A 25195-nucleotide genomic window follows, 5' to 3' on the forward strand; every position below is an offset into this window, starting at 1 on the left:
TTTCCTCCTGTTCCTTTCGTGATGCATCAGTGGGACTTGGACCTTGTTCTGACTTATTTAATGTGTGCTCCTTTCGGGCCACTTCATAATTGCCCTCTTCGTCTCCTAACTCTTAAGACTGCATTCCTGGTTGCCATTACCTCTGCCAGGAGAGTGAGTGAGCTCCAGGCTCTTTATTCTCAACCTCCTTTCCTCTCTGTCCATCCGGACAAAGTTGTCTTGAGAACGCGTCCCTCTTTCCTGCCTAAAGTAGTAACAGCCTTCACTTCGGGCAGTCCATCATCTTGCCCACCTTCTTTCCGCCTCCACATTCCTCGAAAGAGGAAGAGAGGCTCCACCGTCTGGACCCAAAACGTGTGCTCTCATTCTATCTGGACCGCACACGCCAGTTCCGGGTGGACGACCAGCTCTTTGTTGGTTACGTGGGCGCTAAGAAGGGATGGGTGGTGCACAAACAAACCATTTCTCGGTGGGTTGTTTTGTGCATAAAGTCTTGTTATTCACTGGCTAAAAAGGAGCCTCCTGTGGGGCTGCGTGCCCATTCCACTCGGGCCACGGCAGCTACCACTGCCCTGGGTCGGGGAGTCCCCTTGCAGGACATCTGTCAGGCAGCTACGTGGGCCTCGCTGCACATGTTCGCTAGCCACTACTGCCTGGATAGCCAAGTCCGGAGAGATGGCTTTTTCGGCCGTTCTGTTCTCCAGGACTTTCTGGTGTGATCATTGGTTCGCAGACCCACCACCGGGGTTGGTATTGCTGGGGTATCTATTCTAAGGTAAGGACACTAACCTGTTTCTTTCAGATGCACAAGTTACTTACCTTCGGTAACGATTTATCTGTAAGAAACAGTAGTTGGTGTTAGATTCCTTACCGCCCCACCCATCTTCGCCGTTCTGCGAACCGATATCTAGGGTTAAGGTTCTTCCCTTTGAGGGCCCTAGTTTCAAGGCACCAGTGTCGGTTTTTATCATGGCTCTGCATTTCCGGCGCGGAAAAGCTATGTATAAGAACTGACGTCCGCGCGCGAGGGCGGCGCCTAAGTACTCCGACGTCATCCCAACGACGGACGCAGAGAACCCCTACCGACACACAGGGGTACTGCTACGCAAAAATTTCCGGATCCAATCTGACGCCTGTGGATATTCAAAGGTAAGGAATCTAACACTAACTACTGTTTCTTACAGATATATCGTTACCGAAGCTAAGTAACTTGTGCTTCAATGCTGCATTTTCACAAGTACATTTAAAAAATGAAAAATGCAACTTGTTAGGGATATTGCAAAGTATCGGCCCTCTGATGCCTTTAGGTTTTAAGGTGTGCAGCAATCTAATCATATGTGTCCCATTCCAATTGCTACTGCATCTGGTGGAATAGAGCTCAGCTCCAATACCCCCGCCCCTCTTCTCCCCAGCTCTGATGCTTTTAGTCATTCTATTAAGGCTTTAAAGGCCATGGGTAGTCTGATGATTATAATGCCTGTTGCAGCAATGCTAGAAGCTTTTGGAGCAGGCTGAATGCTCCCAAAGAATTTGATGACCTTTGAGTATTCTGCTTGCGCTTACCATGTGGGCGCTTTAAAGTGAAAATCCCTCACTGGGGCAGGCATAACCTACACCCCGGCCACCAAGCTTTGCTAAAGACCTCATTTACATAATCAGCGCTTTTGCAGATTTTTAAAGGTTGTTGAGGCCAGAGGCCCATCCCAACAGAAAACATCCATTGGGCAGGCACTGTGCAGATACTCCAATCCCTAGACTTACGCAACACCCATTATTTTCAACCATAGGTGAGGTTATGAGCAGTATATAGCGGAGGTGTGAGGGATGGTTTATTCGCTCACCATAGCTGCAAAATTTCAGTATAGGTTTTGTATCACAATCATAGCGTCCTGTCATCTCAAGTTCATGACGATGTTTTTGCCACCGCCAAGAACGTGTAGCATCCACACTTCTGCACGTTGGAGTTTCCAAGGCATTGCTCGCTCTGAAATGCCTTTAGGTTCAACTGGAGCTCAGGACTCCTATGCACCTTCCCGCCTCTTCGTCTCCTACTCAACGTTCTGAAGACGATCAGGAGTGGCTGGGCCCAAGACATCCTTGTGGCTCTGGATTAGGTCAGAGAAGTGTGGTACCCAGTGTGAGAAGTTGGCCTGATATATAGTGTTCACTATTCTAGTGATCACTTTGTATCATACCAAACAACCCTTATTGATGATTGGTTGTAAGTCAACCTGATAGACCAGCTATCCTAGTAGCATGGACAAGAGCAGTCTTTAGGCTAAACTCTAGAGGGGGCGTTAAGCAAGCTGTTTTACCATCACATATACCCCTTGAACACCAAGTAAAAGGACACCACACAAGTTGTTATGAAACTAAAATATATTTATTTATAACAAGACTACCCTGAACTCTTTATGAGTCAGGGAGCTAAGCACAACACAAAACTCTTACGAAAATACTGCAAGTCGCACAATTTACACAAATGCCCGAGGGGCACGAAAAACCATATACTCTAAAAGTGGAATGCTAAATACTAGCAGGTAAGTAAGACGATCCAGAGGCTTCAGGACCGCTAGGACTACCTTACTGAACCCTTAGGTTAGGAGCAGGAGGCCTAGGGAACCCGGGTGCAGAGTGGGAACTCTTACGCGGGATGCGGGACAAAGTCTATGGATGCTAGCAATTCTAAAGTTACTGTTTCCGGACGAATCCGACTAGGTAGACTTAAAACGAAAAAGGATCTGGACACTAGGATAGTGAACCTGTGCTGGAGCACCGAAATGCTCAAGTTACCTAGCCCAGGGGCTGCGGCTGCATAGGGTTCAAGTGACGTCGGGAATCCTCGTTGTAGTCTCCAAAGCAGTCATCCATTTGTGGATGTCATCCCCTTGTCTAAAGGGGGGCACTATTTTACTCAGGTGTTTAGTGTTTAAACTCCTGTCTTTATCTCTAGGGATAATGCTGCCACCAGTGGGGACTACCCCACTCAACTGTTGCTCTCTAGCAAAGGCAAGCTTCTCTTTGGCAAGGGCAAGTTCTTCCCTCTGGATCCTCAGATTAGCCTGTTTCATCCTTGCTTCATGTGCTCTTCTCTGAGGGGAAGTCATTCTCCTCTGGGGAGAAGTCATTCTCCTCTGGGAAGAGGCATGAGAGTGCACAGATCTATTGGAGTCCCTAGAATAAGATCTATCTCTTCTAACTCCAAAGTTAGGCCTGCTTAGGGTCAGTACTGGGGGTCCCCCAGATCCTTCCCTATGTAGGTCTAAGTTGGCCCTATTAAGTCTGCTGACTAGCTCAGGCCTGTTGTCTGCCTCATCCCCAGAAGGATCCTCTTCATCCTCCTCCTCAACTACATTTTCAGTGTCAAGGAGGTCTGGATCACCAAGGGTACCCTCTAAGGCTGGCATGGTCCCATCTGTATGAGAAGCTTGCCTAGCATCATATGTCTCTAAGAGACCTAACAGAAAGGGAGTGGTAGGGTTAGAACCCTGTTTCAATTTCATGGAGGTACACAATTGTCTCATCTCCTGGAAACTGAGAGCTGCATATCTGGAAAGGACCTGTGGAGGGTCACTAACCACTAGGGGAGTCTCTGAAGACTCTCCATGGGTAGACATGCTTCTAGTGTGGTGTAAGTGATGCACCTACCTACACTATGGGTTTACCTACTGATCCCTTGCTAGAGTTGTAGTTAGGGTGTGCTAAGCACTGTTACACTACAACAGCTGGTTCAGTAGAACTCAGAGTATACTAAGCTAAGTTATATGTACCTAGGTACTTATGTGATCTTTCAAATGATATTCTTAGGATACGTGTGTGGTAAAACAACAGCAAGCTCAAATCCCAACCGCTGCTCACCAATGTGAGAAGTTGGCCTGATATATAGTGTTCACTATTCTAGTGATCACTTTGTATCATACTAAACAACCCTTATTGATGATTGGTTGTAAGTCAACCTGATAGACCAGCTATCCTAGTAGCATGGACAAGAGAAGTCTTTAGGCTAAACTCTAGAGGGCGCGTTAAGCAAGCTGTTTTACCATCACATATACCACTTGAACACCAAGTGAAAGGACACCACACAAGTTGTTATGAAACTAAAGTATATTTATTTATAACAAGACTACCCTGAACTCTTTATGAGTCAGGGAGCTAAGCACAACACAAAACTCTTACGAAAATACTGCAAGTCGCACAATTTACACAAATGCCCGAGGGGCACGAAATACCATATACTCTAAAAGTGGAATGCGAAATACTAGCAGGTAAGTAACACGATCCAGAGGCTTCAGGACCGCTAGGACTACCTTACTGAACCCTTAGGTTAGGAGCAGGAGGCCTAGGGAACCCGGGTGCAGAGTGGGAACTCTTACGCGGGATGCGGGACAAAGTCTATGGATGCTAGCAATTCTAAAGTTACTGTTTCCGGACGAATCCGACTACGTAGAATTAAAACGAAAAAGGATCTGGACACTAGGATAGTGAACCTGTGCTGGAGCACCGAAATGCTCAAGTTACCTAGCCCAGGGGCTGCGGCTGCATAGGGTTCAGGTGACGTCAAGAATCCTCGTTGTAGTCTATGGAGCCTGAAAGAAGAAGTTGCTGGCAGGCGACCAGTGAAGAAGTTCGGTGTGATCCAAGGCTGGATCGGTGAAGAGGACGACCTGAAAGCAGAGGGGACTCAGTTCTTAATCACTAGCCAGTGATTGTGTGGGCACCAGGATGGCACCGGATGAAGTCGCCGCGATCAGGTGAGTGGGTGACGCTGGACTCTGCAGGCACACGGGCCAGGAAGCGTTGTCGGCGACCAGGCTGGAGGTGCGAGCTGTCCCACGATGGTGCCTGCTGTCGGCGATGCTGGATCCAGGATAGGAGCAACAAACCTTGGCAAAGGCAAGCCCGCGCGGTGGAGTCAAGATGGCTTCTGGAGTGGACCAGGAGGGTCCAGGGCACTTCTTGTTGAACAAGGAGCAAGGGCCAGTCTAGGGGACCTAGACCAGCGGTGAAATCGTCGTGGTACGTCGTCAGGAGGGCCACTAGCCAACGGGCAAGTGACCGGACAACGTGGTAAGCAGCGAGGAAGCAGAAGGGCCCCACGCAGATCTCGTGGATGCTGGGGGGCTGGACTTCGGTGCTGGAGCTGCTCAGGGTTGGGGCTTCTCAAACCCCAGTGCACTCACTCGAGGGTCCCTCGGTGGTCGTGCTGGTGAAGCGTCGTGCAGGTCTTGAAGATGGCCGATCCCTCGGGTCTCATCACACCCACGAATCTCAGCTGGGCTGATGATGCAGGTAGAGGTCAGAGATGGCAGGGAATCCGGGTCTCGTCGAGCTGGTCAGTCTTGATCCGGAGGATGGACGTCCAGCAAACCGCAAGCGCTACGATGGTGCCTGCTGGTGCAGGGTGGCTACTCCTTAGCCACAAGGGAGAGTCTTCAGAGAAAGTCAAGAGTTCCTTTCGTGGAAAGTAGTTCAAGTTTCAAGATTATCCAATTTGGGAAGGGGGCCTGCTCCTACCTTCATTCTAAAAAAAAAAGGGGCTGGCACGCGACTAGGTCCTGCCCATGGGTGGGACCAGGAGGGGGGTGGTTACACCCCTCTCCTTTGTCCGGTCTCTCCCCAGCTCAGGGGCTGGTGTGCCTCTGGAACTGGTTTGAGCCGGCATATGCACAGTGAGCACCGGGGTGCCACTTGCAGTCACCTTCCTTTCAGCCCTGCCTACCTGGGATACACAAAATCCTGTCTGGGATGGTGCTGGCACCGCCCCTGACAGGAAACCCTTTGTCCAGGCCTCCCTCGCTGGAAGGACTCCCAGCAGCAGGAGGGCAGACTTGTGTCTCGTGGCAGCATCCATTTTGTGGAGCTGAGGCTGTGTTTAACTTTAACCGGGGTTACAGCTACCAACATGTCTTCTCCCTCTAGAGGGGTGGAAGGCTACCCCCGTCGCCAGAACTGGCGAGGGGGTAGTATTCCAAAGCGTATGACACCTTACACGACATGTTTAGATAATGTCAGACCAAAGTTACCATAACCGCAAGGATTATAAGGCACTTAAGAGTATATGGTCTGACGCTATCATGGAAACTGCTAAGGGATAGATCCCGAAGGCCGCAGACAGTCTCAGCTCATGCCAGAGCACTATCTCACACGATTCCAAGCACTCTGCCTCCAGGATTGTTAAGGCCTGCCATAGGAGTGACTGATAGGAGATCTGTGTGCCCATTTTAGGTTTAGATATAGGTATACTATATCTAAAGCAGGGGTGATTACACCACATTGCTCCCAGCTGTCAAGCAGCCAGTTGTGTCTGTTTAGTTAGTCAGCCCAGGGGTGGCATAATACATGCTGCAGCCCCTGGGAGACCTCTGGGTGCACCTCTGCCCTGGGTACAGGGACTCAAGAGAGGGCCCAGTGCCAATTCAGTACCTGGGTACAATTTGGAATAGAGAGAACAGCTAGGCTGTGGGTCTGATTAGCAGGCCCACAGCCAGGGAAAGTCGTAAACCAGTGAAGCAAAAAGCAAAAATCTGGGTGATCATAGGATTGCAGACCCTACTCTCCTACACCCAGAAATGCTGGCTTTGAGCAACTGTCCAATGTGGCTGCCTCTTTGGGAAGACCTATTGTCGCAAAAACAGGGCAGGGTCTGTACCTGAACCTGTACAACCTGCACCTCCAGTCTTGAAGATTGAGCAGCAATAGTTGACTGCTTTTGATCTCCCTTCTGAAGTAGTGAATGTGCTTTTGTCAGCCATGCAAGCCTGTACTAAGACTAATATTTAGGATGCAAGGTGAAGTTGGTTGTTTGATGTTTTTCTCTGTACATCCAAATCCTCAGTTATTGGATGCCCTTCTTTTCTCCTTGCCTCTAGCCCAGCAAGGCCATGCTGTTTCAACAATTAAAGGCTATATGTCTGCAGTTGCCTTATCAGCAATCTTTGATTAAGTCACCTGTTGTGATGCATTTTTTTAAAGGACTGCTCCATATGTTCCTGCCAAAACCATTTGTGGTGCACCAGTGGGACCTCACTCTGATTTTTACATCCTGATGTGCACCCCATTAACAGCTGCTCCCTGAGATTGCTAACATTAAAGACGGGGTTCCTCATTGCAATCACGTCAGTTCGCTGCATGAGTTTCCTGCTCGGACATCTGTCCTGCAACCGTACACCACCTTCATCCCAGAAATATTGGTGCTAAGGACCAAGGCAGCGTTCCTCCCAAAGGTTGTAACACCTTTCCACATTGGATAGTCTGCTACCCTGCCAACTTTCTTCGGCCCCCCCTCATCTATCCACGGAGGATAAGAGACTCCGTGGCCTGGACACGAAGGAAGCTCTGAGTTTGTACATTGATTACTCCACAGATCTTCAGGTCGACGATCAGCTCTTTATGGGTTTCTCTGGTGCGAAGAAGGTAAGAGCAGTGCAGAAACTGACCATCTCCAGATGGATTGTTCTTTGTGTAAAGATCTGCTTTTGTCCGGCTAAGAAAAAACCTCTGGAAGGCCTGCTGGCTCATTCCACCAGTACCAAAGCTGCTACCACCGCTAACGTGCAGAGTACCGGCCTGCTTTGGACATGTGTTCACATGTTCACAAGGCGCTACTGCATGCATAGCCATATCTGGCTGGAAGGGCACATTGCCATTTAAGTCCTGCAGGTTTTCTTATCTGAGCCATTCCACTGACACATCACCACTAACTGCTTTAGTATCTATTCATAGGGTGAGGAAACTGCAGTTAGATGTAACCATCAGGAGAACAAGTTACTTACCTTAGGTAATGCGCTTTCTGGTGGATACTCTATCTAACTGCAGACTCATGGCTGACCCGCCCTCCTATCTGTTCTGTGGCATGGACTCCTTCGGTCCACACTAAAAAGATTCCAGTTGGAAATCTGCACGCTAGCATAGTCTGATTACCAGGGCTCCGCTTCCGGTAGCGTGGAGAAGTATCGGAAAGAAACTGTTGTCGATGTGTGGAGGAAGTGGTGGTTATATTGTGGGTCATTTCCTCATTAGGCCGAATTCAACATGGAGCTGCACAGCGCACCTACCGGCATTTGATGAAATGTCTTAGAAAGATCTCCAGATCCAGTCTGGCGCCTGGGGGTATTCACAATGTGAGAAATCTGTGGGTTAGATCAGAGTATCGTCCAGAAAGAGCATTATCAAAGGTAAGTAACTTGTTCTTTTGTCGGCTCTTGCTGTGGGCACTGTTCAAGAGTATTTGTCTGCCTTCTCGGATATTCTATACTTGCCTAAAAAGCAACCTAACTCACCAGCTGCAGTGAATTTTTGGAAAGATTTCTGTTTTTTTGATTTCCAATGATTTGTCTTCTACTTCGGCCTGAGAATCAACTAACCCTTTTCAGTAGGGCAGATCACACAAGTTTTCAGATTCAGCTAAAACCATAGAGCAAAGTTAATCGTCTAACTGTAGTAGTTCCATTGTGATGGGAATCCGAGCTTTTTGTCTGAGTGACTTCAAAGTAGAAAGTCCTCTGTCTTTCTCCATGATTCTATCTTTGAGTTTAGAGCAGTCCAGTTTCACTATTTTGTCTCTAGGTTGAGCCCCCCGTGCTTCTTGAGGGGGCTTTACCTCTGTTGGCTCTGATAATCAGTATTTCAGAGCTATCATTTTCCTATAGAAGGGATCAGAAAAGATCTGTGCAGTACTTATCAACATCCACCCCCTTATTCGCTCCCATCACATTTGCCAAAATTGTCAATAGGATCTATCTTCCAAGTCTGTGTATTTGTCCCGGGTCTCAATTAATCAGGGGTTTGTAAAGCTTGGCCACTCGCTCATGAGGGTCTTAAGGCGCTGGAGGGGCTGCTGATCCGTCTGGGCGTGGAGGTTCAGTCAAAGAGCTAGGTCTTGAGATCCTTCCTGAATTGGGTCAGCGACAGGGAATGCCTTCAGTGGAGGGATATGGTGTTCCAGGTCTTGGCAACGAGGTAGGAGAAGGATCCTCCTCTGGTTCTGGTCTTATGAATCCATGGGATGGTGGCCAGGGCATGTTGGGCAGAGTGGAGTTGTCTGGCAAGTACGTGTAATGAGGCTGTGGTTCAGATATACTGTTCCTGCGTCATGGAGAGCTGTGTAGGCGTGTGTGTGGAGCATGCTGACTGGGAGCCAGTGGAGTTGTCTGAGGTGTTGAATGTTGTGGCTGTGGAGAGGGATGTCGAGGGCCAGTCAGGATGTGGTGTTTTTGGATGTTCTGTAGTTTCCTGAGCTGTTTCTAGGTGATGCCGGCATAGAGTGCATTGCCGTAGTCGAGTCTGTTGATGATGAATGCATGGGTGACAGTCTTTCTGGATTCTGTGGTGATCCATCTGAATGTTTTTCGGAGCAGGCAGAGTGTGTGGAAACAGGATGAGGATACAGCTTTGATCTGGCAGTTCTTTGTGAGCGAGGAGTCCGGTATGATGCAGAGGTTGCATGCATGGTCCGTGGGTGTGGGAGAGGTTCTCAGAGTGGGGGGCCACCAGACTTAATCCCAGGCTGAGGGGGTGGGTCAAAGGATGAGTAATTCGGTATTATCTGAGTTGAGCTTGAGGCAGCTATCGGTCATCAAGGTGGCCACAGCCTTAAGCCCGCTGTGGAAGCTGGTTCTGGCGGCTGTGGGTTCGTTGGTGAGGGAGGGGATCAGCTTGGTGTCGGCGCTTGAGATTATGTTGAGTCCATGGTTTCTGACAGTGACCACGAGGGGGACCGTGTAGATGTTGAAGAGGGTGGGGCTCAGACAAGAGCCCTGGGCCACTCCGCAGCTGATCTCTGTAGGTTCTGAGAGGAATGGAGGTAGTCTGACTCACTGTGTTCGTGCTGAGGTGTTGGCGTCTGTTTGTCGGCTGTGCGGTAGTGCTGACGAAGGTGACGAGGTGTTATTCGGTGGCCTTGTTCCAGCTAAAACGGGGCAGTGAGGGCGGTGGTGGACACTGGCAGTGGCGAAGGCGAAGTGCACGCAGTGGTGGCCGGTCTAGAGAAGTTCGGTGATGTGACTGTAGGTGATATTCCCGCTGGCAGTGTAAACGGGGTTGAGCGTGTGTCCAGCTGCGTGGGCCGGTCGGTGACTAGCTGCTTGAGTCTGATGTTGCCGATGTTCTCCAGAAAGGACATGGTGTTGTGGTCACTGCGGTTGTCCAGGTGGAAGTTGAGGTCGCCAAGTAGGATGTAGTCGGTGGATGCGAGTGCCTGGGGCACAATGTGGTCTACAATGGCGTCAGTAAAGGGCGGGGTTCGGGAGGCCTGTAGACGAGGGTGGTGTTGGGGTTGGTCTGGATCTGGAAATGAATCTGGGGATCACGGTTCGATCCCCAGCGGCAGATTAGCCCAGCACCATGTGACTCTGGGCAATAGCTTGCTTAATCTTCCCGACGGCCCCCAGCGCCTAGAGACCTTACGGGTGATTGTGCGCTTTACAAATGTGGATTATTATCATTATTATTATGGTTGTCGTAGGGTTGTTCGAGTGAGTGGTCAGACAGAGGGTGGTGTTGTGGAGGATGGCTATGCCTCCTCCTGGTCGATATGTGCGGTTCTTGCAGGTGTTTTTTTTAGCTGTCGGGGATGGTGGTGGCGATGTCCGAACCAGAGCAGGGGTTGGTCCAGGTTTATGTGAATTAGGTGATGTTTGGAGAGGCTGCATTGAGGAGGTTGCATATTTCTATGGCGTGTTAGTGGAGGGATCACACATTGAACAGAATGCAGTAGAGCCGGTCAGGTGCGCTGTTGGTCAGCTAGGCGGTGAGAGGAGCTGGCGTGTTGGGGTGAGCAAGGGTGTGGCTGCAGTTCTGGCAGGCGAAAGGTCCTTGGTTGTCCTTCGGTGATGCGAGGTGGCAGGCGACGTGGCGTCCAGGTCCGAGAACTATGGTCCGGCTCGCGGTCCAGGCACGGACGGGCGCAGACAGGCTTGCCTTTGGCGCAATGGCGACGGGGCTGCCATTTAGTGTGGGGGGGGGGCAGGACAGCTGGTAGTTAGGAAGGCTGACAGCAGAAAAAGGTCACTGAAGGGGGCCGGGCCGCGGGGGCTCACAAGAGTGGCAAAAAGGAAAAAAAGAAAGAAAAGTGTAAATAGGAAAAAACTGCCGAAAAAAGAATTAAAAGGCAGGAAAAAAGCAGAGAAAATCAGACAGAGGGCAGCCCAGCAGCAGAGCAGTGACACCCTCCCACTAGACCGGCAGAGATGGACTTCGAACTCCTGACCAGAGGGTCAGGAGTTCGAACAGGGCAACAGGGGCAGCAGCTACCTAGCGGAGCTGCGCAGGAAAAGGGAGCAGTCCACTAGTAGGTCAGTGAGTCTCCTTATGTTCCTGCTCCAGATGGGCTTGGGTTTGACTGGGACTTCTCCACCTCCTAACTCAGGCCCCCAGTATCTTCTTTATTAGTTATCACACACTCCCCTAAAGCGTGGATACCTGTGGCAGCACTTGCTGGAAACGCTCCAGGTTCTAATTTCTAGGAATTCAGAAGTTGTGAAACCTGTTTCCATATAGTGTTTCCACCAGAGAGAGCATTCCTGAAGGTAAGTAACTTTTCGTGCGCAGGCTGCCCTTATCTGAAAGAAACAGGTTAGTATTAGATTCCTTACCTTAGAATATCCCCAGGCGTCAGTCTGGATCCGGAAACTTTTGCGTAGCAGTAGCCCTGCGCGTCGGTAGGCGTCGTCTGCAGGCGTCTCCTGCGGCTCCGCGTCCGTCGTCGGCGTCGTGCGCCGTGATGACGTCGCTGGAGTATATAGACGCCGCCTCCGCGCGCTGACGTCAGTTCTTCTTTTTTCCGCGCCAGTTAGCGCAGAACCGAAGAGCAGTACTCCGGTCTTTTGACCAAAGTTTTTGAATCTTTCTGTTACTCTTAAGGTGCCGGTAGGATGCCCGGTTTTAAGAATTGTGACGGCTGTGACCGCACGATGTCGGTCACGGACCATCACCGACTCTGCCTCCGGTGCCTGGGCCCGGACCACGACGTGGACGCCTGCGTCGATTGCCGGGCCTTGACGAATAAAGCTAGACGGGAGCGGTCCCGCAAGCTACTCGAGCTCCGGGTGTCGGCCCCGCGTCGAGAGCGGTCCCGGTCCGGACGGAGGTCTAGGGAGCGATCGAGGGAGCGGTCGCGGAGCCGTCACGAGCACTCCGAGAGTCGTCACCATTCCTCTGGTTCCTCAGGTAGGAAGCACAAGAAGTCGGGGCGTCGTCATCGTACCCCCGACTCCCCCCGACGCGGCCGGGGGTTCGGGTGGCCCCACCCCCGCGGCTCCGCGTGAGTCGCCGGCGCGGCCTGCTCCATACCCTACGGTCCCTGGGCAAGGCGCGATGCCCGAGGAGATAGAGGCGTTCCTCATGGCCATGAGGGCACTGTCTCCTCCGACGGGGCCTGCGGGCCCGGTGGTCCCGTCCGGGGGCCCTAGCGGTTCGGGTGCTCCTGCCTCGACGCCGTCGGGTGCTCCGGCCCCGACGGCTCCGGCCCCGGCGCCGCAGGGGCCTTCAGGGTCGACGCCGGCTGGTCCGCCGGCCTCTCCGGCGCCGATTCCATCGGGGCAACCCACGGTGCCGCCCCCACGCGGCGCCGGGGCTCCGGCGCCGGCTCCGGGCGGCGCGCCCCCATTCCCTCTCCGACTCCGGGCGTGGAGTCGGACCGGTGTCGCCCGACGCCGAGTCCGACGCCGAGGGGGTCTGTTGACCCCAGGGAGCCGGTCTACATTGTTGACTCCGAATATGGTGAGGATGAAGATTGCGGAGAGGAGTGGGAGGGGTCTGAGAACCCTCTGACCCGCGAGTGTCAGTACGATGTGGACTGGACAGGTGACTTGGGTGACGCCAGTGGTCTGGATGACTCCCCCAACCCTGGCTTTGTCTCGCCTCCTACCGTGGCTACGGAGGAGGGGGCAGCTTATTCAGTGGTGTTGATGAGGGCTGCCAAGGCCTTACACCTTGAACTCCCCGTCGCGGCCGTGAGGACTAACATCCTCACTGAGGTACTCAAACCGCAGTCATGCCCACAGGAGCCACTGCTGCCGTTCAATGAGGCCTTAACTGACGTTCTTTTGGGCACGTGGTCCAGGCCCGCTTCAGGTTCGCCTGTTGATAGGAACGTGGCCAGACGCAACCGTCCGTGTACGGATGACCCAAAGTTCTTGTCCATCCATCCCACCCCTGAGAGCCTGGTGATCCAGGCCTCGACTTCCCAGTCTGCGTTCCCGTCGGCCCCGCCCGCCCGGGAATCTAAGAGGTACGACCAGTATGGTAAGAAGGTCTTTTCGTCCCTGAGTCTGGGACTGCGGTCTTGCAACACCGCATGCCTCTTAGGCCGCTACACCCACTCTCTGTGGGATACGGTCGCGGAACTGCTGCCTGAATGCCCGCTGGAGGTACGGGCTAAGCTCGGCAAGGCTATGATTGAAGGCCGAGACGCAGCAAGATACTCCATAAGGTGTGGTCTTGATACGACCGACTCACTGGGCAGGGCGATGTCCACGACGGTGGCGATTCGTCGCCACGCCTGGCTGAGATCCGCCAATTTCTCGGCAGATGTCCAGAATGCATTGATGGACATGCCGTTTGATGGCAGTCGCCTGTTTGGCGACAAAGCTGACCACGCGCTGGAACGCTTCAAGGACTCCAGGGTCACGGCCAAGTCCTTGGGTCTCTCGACCCAGCGCCAGCAAACGGGTTCGTTTCGCTCCTTTCGTGGCCACGGAAGGGGCGGTCCCACACGTGCTGCCAGCCACGCGCCGCAACAGACTTCTCAACGCGGCAGCGGCCGTGGGAACCGCCGTGGTGGCGGTCGGGGACAGCGGCGAGGTCAGTCCACACCTCCCCCCGCAGCTTCCGCCTCTAAATCCTCCTAGTCCGTGCTTTCAGGCCCATGTGACGCCGGTGGGCGGCAGGGTTCGCCATCACCTCTCCCACTGGCACACAATAACATCGGACAGGTGGGTGCTGCAGCTCGTCCGAAGGGGCTACTCCCTCCCCTTCGAGACCACTCCTCCAGCCATGCCACCGCAGAACCACCGTGTGTCGGGGGACCTCTTGACACTTCTGCAGGAGGAAGTTACGGCCCTCTTGGCCAAGGGGGCCATCGAGCGCGTTCCTGGGCCAGAAGTAAGATGTGGTTGCTATTCCCACTACTTTCTGGTACCCAAGAAGGACAAAGGGGGTCTACGTCCTATCTTGGACCTAAGGGACGTCAACGGCTTCCTCCGGAAGGAGAAGTTCAAGATGTTGACATTGGCTCAGGTCATGGCTACTCTAGATCCGCAAGACTGGATGGTAGCGTTGGACTTTCAGGATGCGTATTTTCACATCCCCGTCCTGCCGGCCCACCGGCGTTACCTGCGGTTCACGGTAGGCCAGGAGCATTTTCAGTTTATTGTGCTCCCCTTCGGCCTTACCAGCGCCCCACGGGTGTTCACAAAGGTGATGGCGGTGGTCGCAGCCCATCTGCGCAGATCAGGGGTGTCAGTCTTCCCCTATCTAGACGACTGGTTGTTGAAGGCGGGCTCGCCCCAGACAGTCGTCCACCACCTTCAGATGACGGCAGACCTCCTGCATGGGCTGGGGTTTTCCATCAATGTGCCGAAATCACACCTGTGTCCCTCCCAAAAGCTCCTTTTCATCGGAGCGGTTCTTGACTCGGCGCAGTTTCGGGTCTATCCACCGGAACGGCGGGTCCAGGATATACAGGCTTTGATTCCCATCTTCCAGCCGTTATCCCGGGTTTTGGTCAGGTTGACGCTGCGGCTACTGGGGCTGATGGCTTCCTGCATCCTTCTGGTGCATCACGCCCGGTGGCGGATGCGGGCTCTGCAGTGGGACCTGAAGTTTCAGTGGGCCCAGCATCAGGGCAACTTGTCCGACCATGTCTTGATCTCGGAGGGCACTGCGAGACAACTGCAGTGGTGGCTTACGGACCGCGATTGGGTCAGAGGCAGACCCCTCTCCCTTCCCCAGCCGGAGCACGTTGTTGTGACGGACGCGTCCCTCCAGGGCTGGGGAGGCCACTTGGGAGAGGCAGAGATCAGAGGCATCTGGTCTCCGGCGGAGTCCCGGCTCCATATAAACCTGTTGGAGCTACGGGCGATTCGTCTAGCACTGAAGGCATTCCTCCCCTTTGTCAACGGGAGTGTAGTGCAGGTGTTCACGGACAACACCACCGCCATGTGGTACTGCAACAGACAAGGCGGGGTGGGGTCGTGGACCCTTTGCCTGGAGGCCCTGCGTCTCTGGCAATGGCTGGAACGTCAGGGCGTGACTCTGACGGTTCAACACCTGGCCGGTTCTCTGAACGCCAGGGCGGACGAACTCAGCCGTCGGTGCTCGATGGATCACGAATGGCGTCTGAACTCGGCCGTGGCGCAAGGCCTCTTTCTGCGATGGGGAGAGCCTTGGTTAGATCTATTCGCCACAGAAGAGAACGCGCAATGTCATCAGTTCTGCGCGTTGGAGTTTCCAAGACGGCACTCGCACGGCGACGCCTTTCGGCGCGAGTGGAGTTGCGGTCTGTTATACGCCTTTCCGCCTATACCACTTCTGCCCAGAGTGCTGAAGAAGATCAGGCGCGACCGGGCCCAAGTCATCCTTGTGGCTCCGGACTGGGCTCGAAGGTACTGGTATCCCGAGCTACTCAGCATGTCAGTCGGTCCCCCGATCCGCCTGCCCCTTCAGGAGGACCTTCTGTCGCAGCAGCAGGGGACGGTCCTCCACCCGAACCTGTCCAGCCTCCACCACCATGCGTGGAGATTGAGCGGCGACAGTTGAGGCCATTCGACTCGCATCCTGAAGTCTGTGATGTGATTCTGGCAGCCAGGCGTCCCTCCACGAAGTCGGTATACGCCTGCCGGTGGAACAGATTTGTGGCATGGTGCACAGCAAAGGCTGTGGATCCTCTTTCTGCCCCTCTTTCCGAGGTTCTCCTCTTTCTTCTCTCTCTTGCCCAGCAGGGCTCTGCTCTGGGCACTATCAAGGGCTACCTTTCTGCCCTTTCGGCCTTTCTGAGGCTGCCTGATCAACCTTCTTTGTTCAAGTCCCCTATTGTAACACGATTCTTGAAGGGCATCACACACATGTATCCACCTGTCCCGTTTGTGATGCCTCAGTGGGACTTGAACCTGGTTCTGACCTTCTTGATGTGTGCTCCCTTCGAGCCACTTCATTCCTGTCCGCACCGTCTCTTGACTTTAAAGACGGCCTTCCTGGTTGCCATCACCTCTGCCAGGAGAGTGAGTGAGCTCCAGGCTCTTTCTGTCAAACCTCCTTTCATGTCCATTCATCCTGACAAGGTGGTTCTGAGAACTAGACCTTCTTTCCTGCCCAAAGTAGTCTCTGCTTTTCACATCGGGCAGTCCATCACCTTACCCTCCTTCTTCCCGCCTCCGCATCCTTCAAAAGGATGAAGAGCGGCTCCATCGTCTGGACCCAAAACGTGCGCTTTCATTTTATATGGATCGCACACGCCAGTTCCGGGTGGATGACCAACTGTTTGTTGGCTACGTGGGTGCGAAGAAGGCACGGGCGGTACATAAACGGACCATCTCTCGGTGGGTCGTTCTGTGCATCAAAGCGTGCTACTCTTTGGCTCGGAAGGAGCCTCCTGTTGGGCTGAGGGCCCATTCCACTCGGGCCACGGCGGCTACTACTGCCCTGGGCCGGGGAGTCCCCTTGCAGGACATTTGCCAGGCGGCTACGTGGGCCTCGCTGCACACTTTTGCGAGGCACTACTGCCTGGACAGTCAAGTCCGGAGGGATGGCTTCTTTGGCCGTTCGGTCCTCCAGGACTTTCTGGTTTAGGATTGTATCGGTTCGCAGACCCACCACCGGGGTTGGTATTGCTGGGGTATCTATTCTAAGGTAAGGAATCTAATACTAACCTGTTTCTTTCAGATGAACAAGTTACTTACCTTCGGTAACGATATATCTGTAAGAAACAGTAGTTAGTATTAGATTCCTTACCGCCCCGCCCATCCTCCCCGTTCTGCGAACTGATACCTAGGGTAAAGGACATCCCTTTCAGGGCCCTAGTTTCAAATGGCACCAGTGTTGGTTCTCATATGGCTCTGCGTGTTCTGGCGTGGAAAAGCTATGTACAAAGAACTGACGTCAGCGCGCGGAGGCGGCGTCTATATACTCCAGCGACGTCATCACGGCGCACGACGCCGACGACGGACGCGGAGCCGCAGGAGACGCCTGCAGACGACGCCTACCGACGCGCAGGGGTACTGCTACGCAAAAGTTTACGGATCCAGACTGACGCCTGGGGATATTCTAAGGTAAGGAATCTAATACTAACTACTGTTTCTTACAGATATATCGTTACCAAAGGTAAGTAACTTGTTCAACGAGTCATGAGTGGCGTCTTCATTTTGAGGGCATGTAAGTCTAGCAAATGAGTTTTCTAGTAATAGTCCATGTTGCAGCCAAGGACAAACTTTGTCCTAGTATAAGGAGCAGGGGTATTTATTAGGGGAGTCTCTTGGAGATGTTTTTTCTCTGATTCTCAAAGTTCATGTGATTGTTATAGCTCCAGGTTAGATGTGTTGCTTGTATTACCCAGATCTTCTTAGTTATGCCCCTCTTTGACTTCTCTCAAAGGGAAGATTATCTGTTCCAGAATGGGGGAAAGTTGTTGCACTCGAAATCAAGTTGATTCCTTACTGCTTGTATTATCCCACAATCAGTGTCTGTTATTTTGATTGTGCATCGAAGGTCGAAAGCTTTATTCCAGCAGGTGGTCTGCAGTGGCGGCCTGCAGGGATCTGGGATGGTGAGACGGGGGAATAAAATATCAAATTAAACGTACCTCCTCGCTGTGTCCTCCTCGTCACGTCTCTCCTCCTCGTCCCTCGGAACAGGAAGCACCCAGGCTTCCCAGCGTTGTGATTGTTCTGAGCAATGTGGTTCGGTGCTCAGACAGGGACTGGGAGCCTGGGCACGTTCTCGACCCGGGCTGTTAATAAGCCTGGGTGGTAAACATGCTAAGTAGGCATGAATGTTTGGCCGGTCCGAGATGGCCGGTCAAACATTCATGCACACTTAAGGAGTGTTAACCACTGCTCCCATCCCTTGCTCTGTCAGCAGATCAGCCCCACCCCACCTGGCAAAGCTGCCACGCCCTCAATAGGTAAAAAATAAAATAATAATAACATCAAGTTATTAGTTTATTTTCCTTACACTGCTTAAAAGCAGTGGGGCGACGCACGTCCGCCTTAGCGGAGGAGCCACCACTGGTGGTCTGTCCTTGAAGCTCAAGTTCTGATCATTGTGTGGACCCCTGGCAGGCTCGAAGTGTTAAGATTTTACAATTTGATGCTTTTCTGGCAGACAAGGGTTTTAAAATTCGTACGGAGAAGGGCTTTTTAACCACTATTTTGGCTAAATGCTTTCATCCATGCAAGACTCATTTAAACTACCATGTTTAGTTGCCAAGTTTCTTTGAGGACTTGCAAATATATTTTGACCAAGACAATTCCGTGCTTTGGTTAGAGACCTTAAGTTCACATTTTTATTTTTAATTAGTTCTCCATTCAAACCACTAAATCGAAAGTGTCTCTCTTGGAATGTGTCTCTATTAGCATGTGCCTCTATTAGTGGCTATCACTTCAGAAAGCACCATGTCGACCTCTCGCTTAACCACTCCAGAAGCAACACACCAATTCCACTGCCTACTCCTCAACATGTGTTCCATTTGCAAGCATTCCACCGAATTATGGGACTTAATGGCAACCCTCGCATCCGAGATAGTCTTCCTCACCAGGGCCTGGCTGGACCCCACATTCGCTCAGTGCACTACCCCCCTATGGAACACCTCAACTTCAAGCTACACATTGGTGACAAGACAACCATCAGAGGCACCCTCGCATACCACCACCCTGCTCAACTCCTTTATCACCACCGCAACATTTCCTGACACCTGGAAACAAGCTGAAGTCTGTCTACTACTCAAAAAACCCTCCACAGACCCCACCGAACTCAAAAACTACCAGCCAATCTCCCTGCTCCCAATCCCAGTGAAGGTACTGGGAAAGATTATCAACAAGCACCTCATGACGCAACTTGAGCAGAATCATCAATACAGCGCCCCCCAATGTGACTTCGGCAGCAATCATAGAACAGAGATAGCCCTTATTGCAGCCACCGACGACATCCGAAACCACCTCAACAGAGGAGAAACATCAGCTGTGATCCTGCTTGACGTCTTGGCAGCTTTCAACACCATATCTTGCCACATGCTGATAGACTCCACCACATTGGAGCCAAGAGAGCGCAATCAGATGGACCCCCTCCTTCCTCACCGGAAGAACCCAGAGGATCCACCTCTCACCTCCAAACCCAAGGATATCGCCCACAGTGTCTTCCAGGGCTCATCCCACAGACCCACGCTCTTCAACACATATATGACTGCCCTTGGCCAACATAGTCACATCCCACGGTCTTACCATAATTTCCAATGCAGATAACACGTAACTCATCCTCTCACTCACTGACCCCGCCACCAGCAGGACCAACTTCCACAGATGCATGATAAGCGTTGCTGATTGGATGAAGAACTGCCGCCATCAGCTGAACACCGGCCAAGATGGAAGCTCTGACCTTCAGCAACACATGGAGCAACTCCTGGTGGGCATCAGACCTAGGACCCGCACCTACTCCTACTCCCTCCGACCACACCAGGAACCTTAGAATCATCATTCACAACTAGCTTACCATGAAATTACAGATAAACGTCATCTCCTCCACCTGCTTTCTCATACTTTGCATGAGATCTTCAAGTGGTTACCCCTGCACACAAGACGCACCATGAAACAGGCTCTCCTCTGAACTATGGCAACGCTCTCTACATAGGAATCGACGCACACCTCCAACAGGGACTTATAACCATACAGAATACCTCAGCCAGACTCGTCCTCGATCTTCCCTGAAGAACCCACATCACATGCCACCTGAGGCAACTCCACTGAAGAGATGCCAGTGCAAACTGCTGACCCTCGGACACAAGGCTCTACACAACCAAGGACCCACCTACATTAACCACCGCATGAACTTCTCCCAACCGTCAAAAGACTACACTCCTCCTCCCTATCACTTGCCCACACTCCTTCATCCACCAAAGCAGGATGCTCCTTCTACCACATTGCAGCAAAGACTTGAAACAGGATCTCCACGCAACTCCCGACCATCACCTCACTTACAGAATTCCGAAGGGCCCTCAAGACCTGGCTATTCTAATGAGTCTCCGGGACCTGCAAGCGCCTGGATACCCAATCAGGTGATCAGCCGCACTTTATACATTTTATTTTTTGTATTTTATTTTTTTATTGCATTTTAAATCACAAAAACACAACACAAAAATTGATACAATGAAATAAAAATATACAAATGTAGATCACATAAACCAAAAGCAGATTTGAAACATAACAGTGGCGGTACAGAGTATAGTGGCGAGCAGGGGGGAGAAAGAATGAAGCATGGATGACATTACAGCAAAGAAGGAAAAAAAATTACGTTATATGGCAGACATTATGCAATTGTGAGCCTTGCAGAGAGATAGACATACATCACAAAATCGTACTAAATTATCTGAAAGAATATTCTAAGGCATTAAACTAAGAAGAATGACAGCAATCGTGTTTTAGCCATCTAGCATATCTTCAGAGGTTTGTTGAGCAAATTTGGCAAACAGACCGTTAAAAAAGCGAAGTAGTGCGTGTGGGGCAGCGGCGACCTTCTCAATCTAAAGGTGGGGTAAATCGTGGGGGCCATGCACCCAGCTGTATGCGTGAGAGGCCTGCACGACCCTGTAATAAATTATGAGATCCGGGGTACCCATTCCCCCAGCTGTATACAGGAGCATAAGAGTATCCAAGGCGACTCTAGGGGACTTAGCCGCCCACACGAGTTTGGTCATCAGAGGCCGGAGTTCAAGAAACATATGCTGGGGCACCACTATAGGAATATTGACAAAAAGAAAGATCAGGCGAGGGAGCACAACCATCTTCATTAATGAGACTCTACCAGCCAAGGGCAATGGAAGACGGATCCATTTGTCTATGTCGTCACCGAGCTTGTCAAACACTATACCGTAATTAGCCTTTACAACCACATACGCATCAGAGTATACTTGCATGCCCAAATAACGCACCGGGTCAGAGGTCCATTGTAGTGGGAAGTCAAGTGGGAACTGCACTGTGGTTACAAGGCGGCCAACTTCAGGCTGGGCAAGCTCTGCCCCGCACTTTATAAATCTTGATTGATTAATTGCCTGTCCTCCTTCACTTCGTAAAACGTATTCCTTAGAGATACGACTGCTGCACGCTCCTTCCACCCTCCAATCCCATTTTGTATTTTATTCTTTATTTTTACTTGCTCCATTTTTTTTACATCTTTAAGATTGTGTGGATGTCTCGACCAAAGTGTTAGTTGTGGTGTTGCCACAAAATGTCATTAGTTGAATTTCAGACATTGCCATCTGAAGCCAGTGATGAAGGATTGGTAAGAAAACATTATTTGGCTCCTGTCAGCATCCTTGGAGACAGTTCAAATGAGAAGCCTACTGTTAGAGTCATAGCTATCAGAATAAAACATTACCAAAGGTAAGTTAACTTTTCTTTAACTGACATTGTGGACTTGTGCTGATTTAGTTGAAACCATATTGAATGGAGACCGAAATATTACCAGCAGGCGTATTGGTTAAACAAATACACTATAGATTTAGGATACACTGAGTTGAAAGAGTAGATCAAATAATACGTTAGAATTATTAATTTCATTCTTACCTTCTACCTGAACTGTTACTGTGTCTTTTTATAGGATACGCTAGCTTATGCCACAGCCTTGTTGAATGAAAAGGAGCAGTCTGGCAGCAGCAATGGATCAGAGAGCAGCCCTGCTAATGAGAACGGCGAGCGAAGTTTACAGCAGGTATTAATATAAGCCCAGTGTCCAGAAATCATGTACAACCGTGGTCATCAAATGTGTTTTGTGATTTGTTTTTATTTTGTCATTTATGTAATCATTTTAAGTGACACTACCACTTTATTTGCTCTTTTTTGTCACTGTGTGCATTCCAGGAGAGCGGATGTACAACCCTGTGTTCCCTTTTCAAAACTATGGAAAAAAGTAATCTCTCAATTGTAGGAAGTCTGCTTTTTATGTAGGTGTGCCAATGTAAGGGTGCACCATGCAAAAAGTACAGACAACACTTATTGGTTTACAGGGCTTAAATTAATAATCCCAAGTGCTCTATTTGTGATTCTGTGGTCGAGCAGTTTAGGCTCATGAGAGGGCAGTGTAATGCATTTGTTGTACACACAGTCAATAAATGAGAGACATACTAAAGAAAAAACTGGAGGCCAATTTAGAAAAATAACAGTTTTGTATATAATTTTAGACACCAAGATCATTGGAATCAGGAAAGTACTTTTGGAGTTATAGATTTTGGTAGTATTAGTAAAAATACAGTCAAATAACAGTTTTGAAGTATGAGCTTTGAACGCAGTAATGTTATCCTATGAGAGAAATATTCACTGCATAGAAATACTTCCAAACGGTTTACAGGGTTCTTCTCCTGGACTTAAGGTGTTTAGGTACCAAGGTCCAAGAAACCACCAGCAGTTCAGTTTTTCTTGCCCTGGTGAGTCCGGGTGCAGAGGTGCTGGGTGTGATGGTAGCCTCAAGTGGTATGCGGTAAAGTCCATGGAGAAGTCCCTGCAGAACGAAAGGCTGCAGGGACTTCTGGCAGAACCCAAAAGGGGGATTCATCTCTTGAGGGTCTCTGGAGCAGGAACACAGTCGGTTTAAGTGGACCCGGGCTGGGTGGTTCGAGTGCAGAGGTGTTGTGTCCGGTGGGTCACACAAGTTAGAGGCTCTCACTTGGTTTCAGTGACCTGGAGAGAGAAACAAGACAAGACTGCAGGGCCACTCTCGATTGCCTTGGAGATCCTGAAGTCAGTTTTGGCGCTTGGAGTTCCTAGTTTCACCAAAAACTTAATGGTGAGACCCTTCTTGGAGTGTCCACTTAAGGTTGCCCATCTTAGGAGTGTACCTAGCCTGAAAATGCAACATGCTTGCTGACTAGCTAATTTTCTTGCCTTCTCTGGTGCCAAATGGTCCGCAAAGTAGGGGGTGGCATTCTCCAGGTCTCTAGGAATCCGGGGTCTCAAATCAAAGGCGGCAGAGACTGAAGTCTCTGGCCTTGTTATGCTAATTCACTAGACATCCTACTGGAGGAGGTGTGATCACCTTTCTCCGGAGTGGGTATTTTTTCTGACCTCTGAGAGCGTCTGCTCTCCCTATCTGAAAGAAACAGGTTAGTGTTGGATTCCTTACCTTAGAATATCCCCAGGCGTCAGGCTGGATCCGGAAAGTTTTCGTCAGCAGTACCTCTGCGTGTCGGTAGACGTCGTCTGCGGCTCCGCATCCGTCGTTGGCGTCGTGATCGCCGGCATGACGTCGTCTGAGTACTTAGACGCCGCCCTCGCGCGCTGACGTCAGTTCTTCTTTTTTTCTGCGACAGCAGGTGCTGATCCGGGAAGAGCAGTACTCTGGTCAATTTTTGAATAACTTTTTTGATCTCTTTTTTTATCACTTTTCGAGTCGACTTTGACTCGCGGTGCCGTTAGGGATGCCTGGTTTTAAACTTTGCGAGGCCTGTCTCCGCCTGATGTCGGTGCCTTTACTGCCTCGGGCCGACCATGATGACAAGTCGTGCTCCGACTACCGGGCCTTGACCTCGAAGGCTAGACGGGAGCAGTCCCATAAGCTGCTTGAGATCCAGCAGTCTGCTCCGCACCGCTCGAGGTCCTGGTCGAGGAGGAAGTCGAGGGACCGGTCGCCGAGCCGCAGTCATCGGCACTCGTCGAGCCACCATCACTCAACGGGCTCCAAGTCCTTTGGTAAGTCAAGGCATTCGAAAAAGAAGTCAAAGAAGCGTCAACTCTCTTCAGACTCCCCCCGACGCTCGCGCAACGCGGCCGGGGCTTCGGGTGACACCGCCCGCGTGGCTCCGCTGGAGCCGCAGGCGCCGCGTCCAGCTCCATACCCACCGGTCCCTTGGCTGCATGCGACGCCGGAGGCGATACGTGATTTCCTTGTGGCCATGAGGACTCACTTCCCTCCGTCGGACCCTGTTAAGGCGCCTTCGGGCCCCGCAGGTCCGACTGGGAGCTCTTGTGGGCCGGCGGCTCCGGGCCCGGCGCCGTCGAGTGCTTCGGCCCCAACGCCGTTGTCTACTCCGGTCCCGACACGGCAGGGCCCCACAGGACCGAGGCCTGGATCCGGGTCGTTGCCAGTCGACCTCTCGACTCTTCCGCTGGTGCCGACCCCGATGGTGTCGCTCTCGGTTTCAGCCCCGGTCCGGGTGTGACGCCGGAACGGCACCGTCTCCGACGCCGATGGGTGGGCACTTCACCTACGACCCGTCTCCATCATTTTGCCTGGTTTCCAGGAGATGGATGACGAGGAGGACTGGGAGGGGTCTGAGGACCCTCTGGCACAGCAGTGCCAGTAACGCCAGAACTGGGCAGATGATCTGGGGGTGGCCAGTGGCCTGGACACTTCGCATGACACTGGATTCATCTCTCCTCCCTCCGTGGCTTCGGAGGAGGGGGCTGCTTATAGCGTGGTGTTGAACAGGGCAGCCAAGACCTTATCTCTTGAGCTCCCTGTCGCGGCCGTGAGGACTAACCTCCCCACTGAGGTGCCCAAACCGCAGGCAAGCTCCTCGAAGCCTCTACTGCCGTTTAACGAAGCCCTCACCAACGTTCTGATGGGCACCTGGTCCAAGCCCTCTACATGCCTCCCTGTGGATCGGAACGTGGCCCGATGCCACCACCTGGCTCCGGGCGACCCCTGCTTTCTGTCCGTTCACCCCACCCCCGAGAACCTGCTGATTCAGGCCTCTACGTCCCAGACCGCATTCCCGACCGCTCCTCTGGATCGGGAATCTAAAAGGTATGATCAGTTAGGGAAGAAACTGTTCTCCTGTCCGAGTTTGGGGCTGCGGTCTGTCAACACCGCCAGCCTTTTGGGCCGTTACACCCACTCTCTGTGGGATACGGTTGCGGACGTGCTGCCACAGTGTCCGGAGAAGGCCCGGACACGGCTTGCCCATGCCCTGGCAGAAGGGCGGGTTGCAGCACGATACTCGATTCGATGTAAACTTGAAACCGTGGATTCGCTGGGCAGGGCGATTTTCACGACGGTG

At 51.8% G+C, this 25195-nt stretch overlaps 1 protein-coding gene across 4 annotated transcripts in view; it reads left to right on the forward strand.

Moving 5' to 3' along the window:
* The window catches only part of USP24 (ubiquitin specific peptidase 24), a 2099319-nt gene that overhangs the window by 2067851 nt on the left and 6273 nt on the right, over positions 1 to 25195 (forward strand). For all 4 annotated transcript variants that reach the window (XM_078670143.1, XM_078670156.1, XM_078670149.1 and 1 more), the window contains exon 66: positions 21802 to 21912. In XM_078670143.1, coding sequence (XP_078526269.1) covers positions 21802 to 21912 — 111 coding nt within the window. The remainder of the gene's footprint in view (positions 1 to 21801; positions 21913 to 25195) is intronic.

Source organism: Lissotriton helveticus, chromosome 1_2 (assembly GCF_964261635.1).
Source record: "Lissotriton helveticus chromosome 1_2, aLisHel1.1, whole genome shotgun sequence".
Classification (NCBI taxonomy): domain Eukaryota; kingdom Metazoa; phylum Chordata; class Amphibia; order Caudata; family Salamandridae; genus Lissotriton; species Lissotriton helveticus.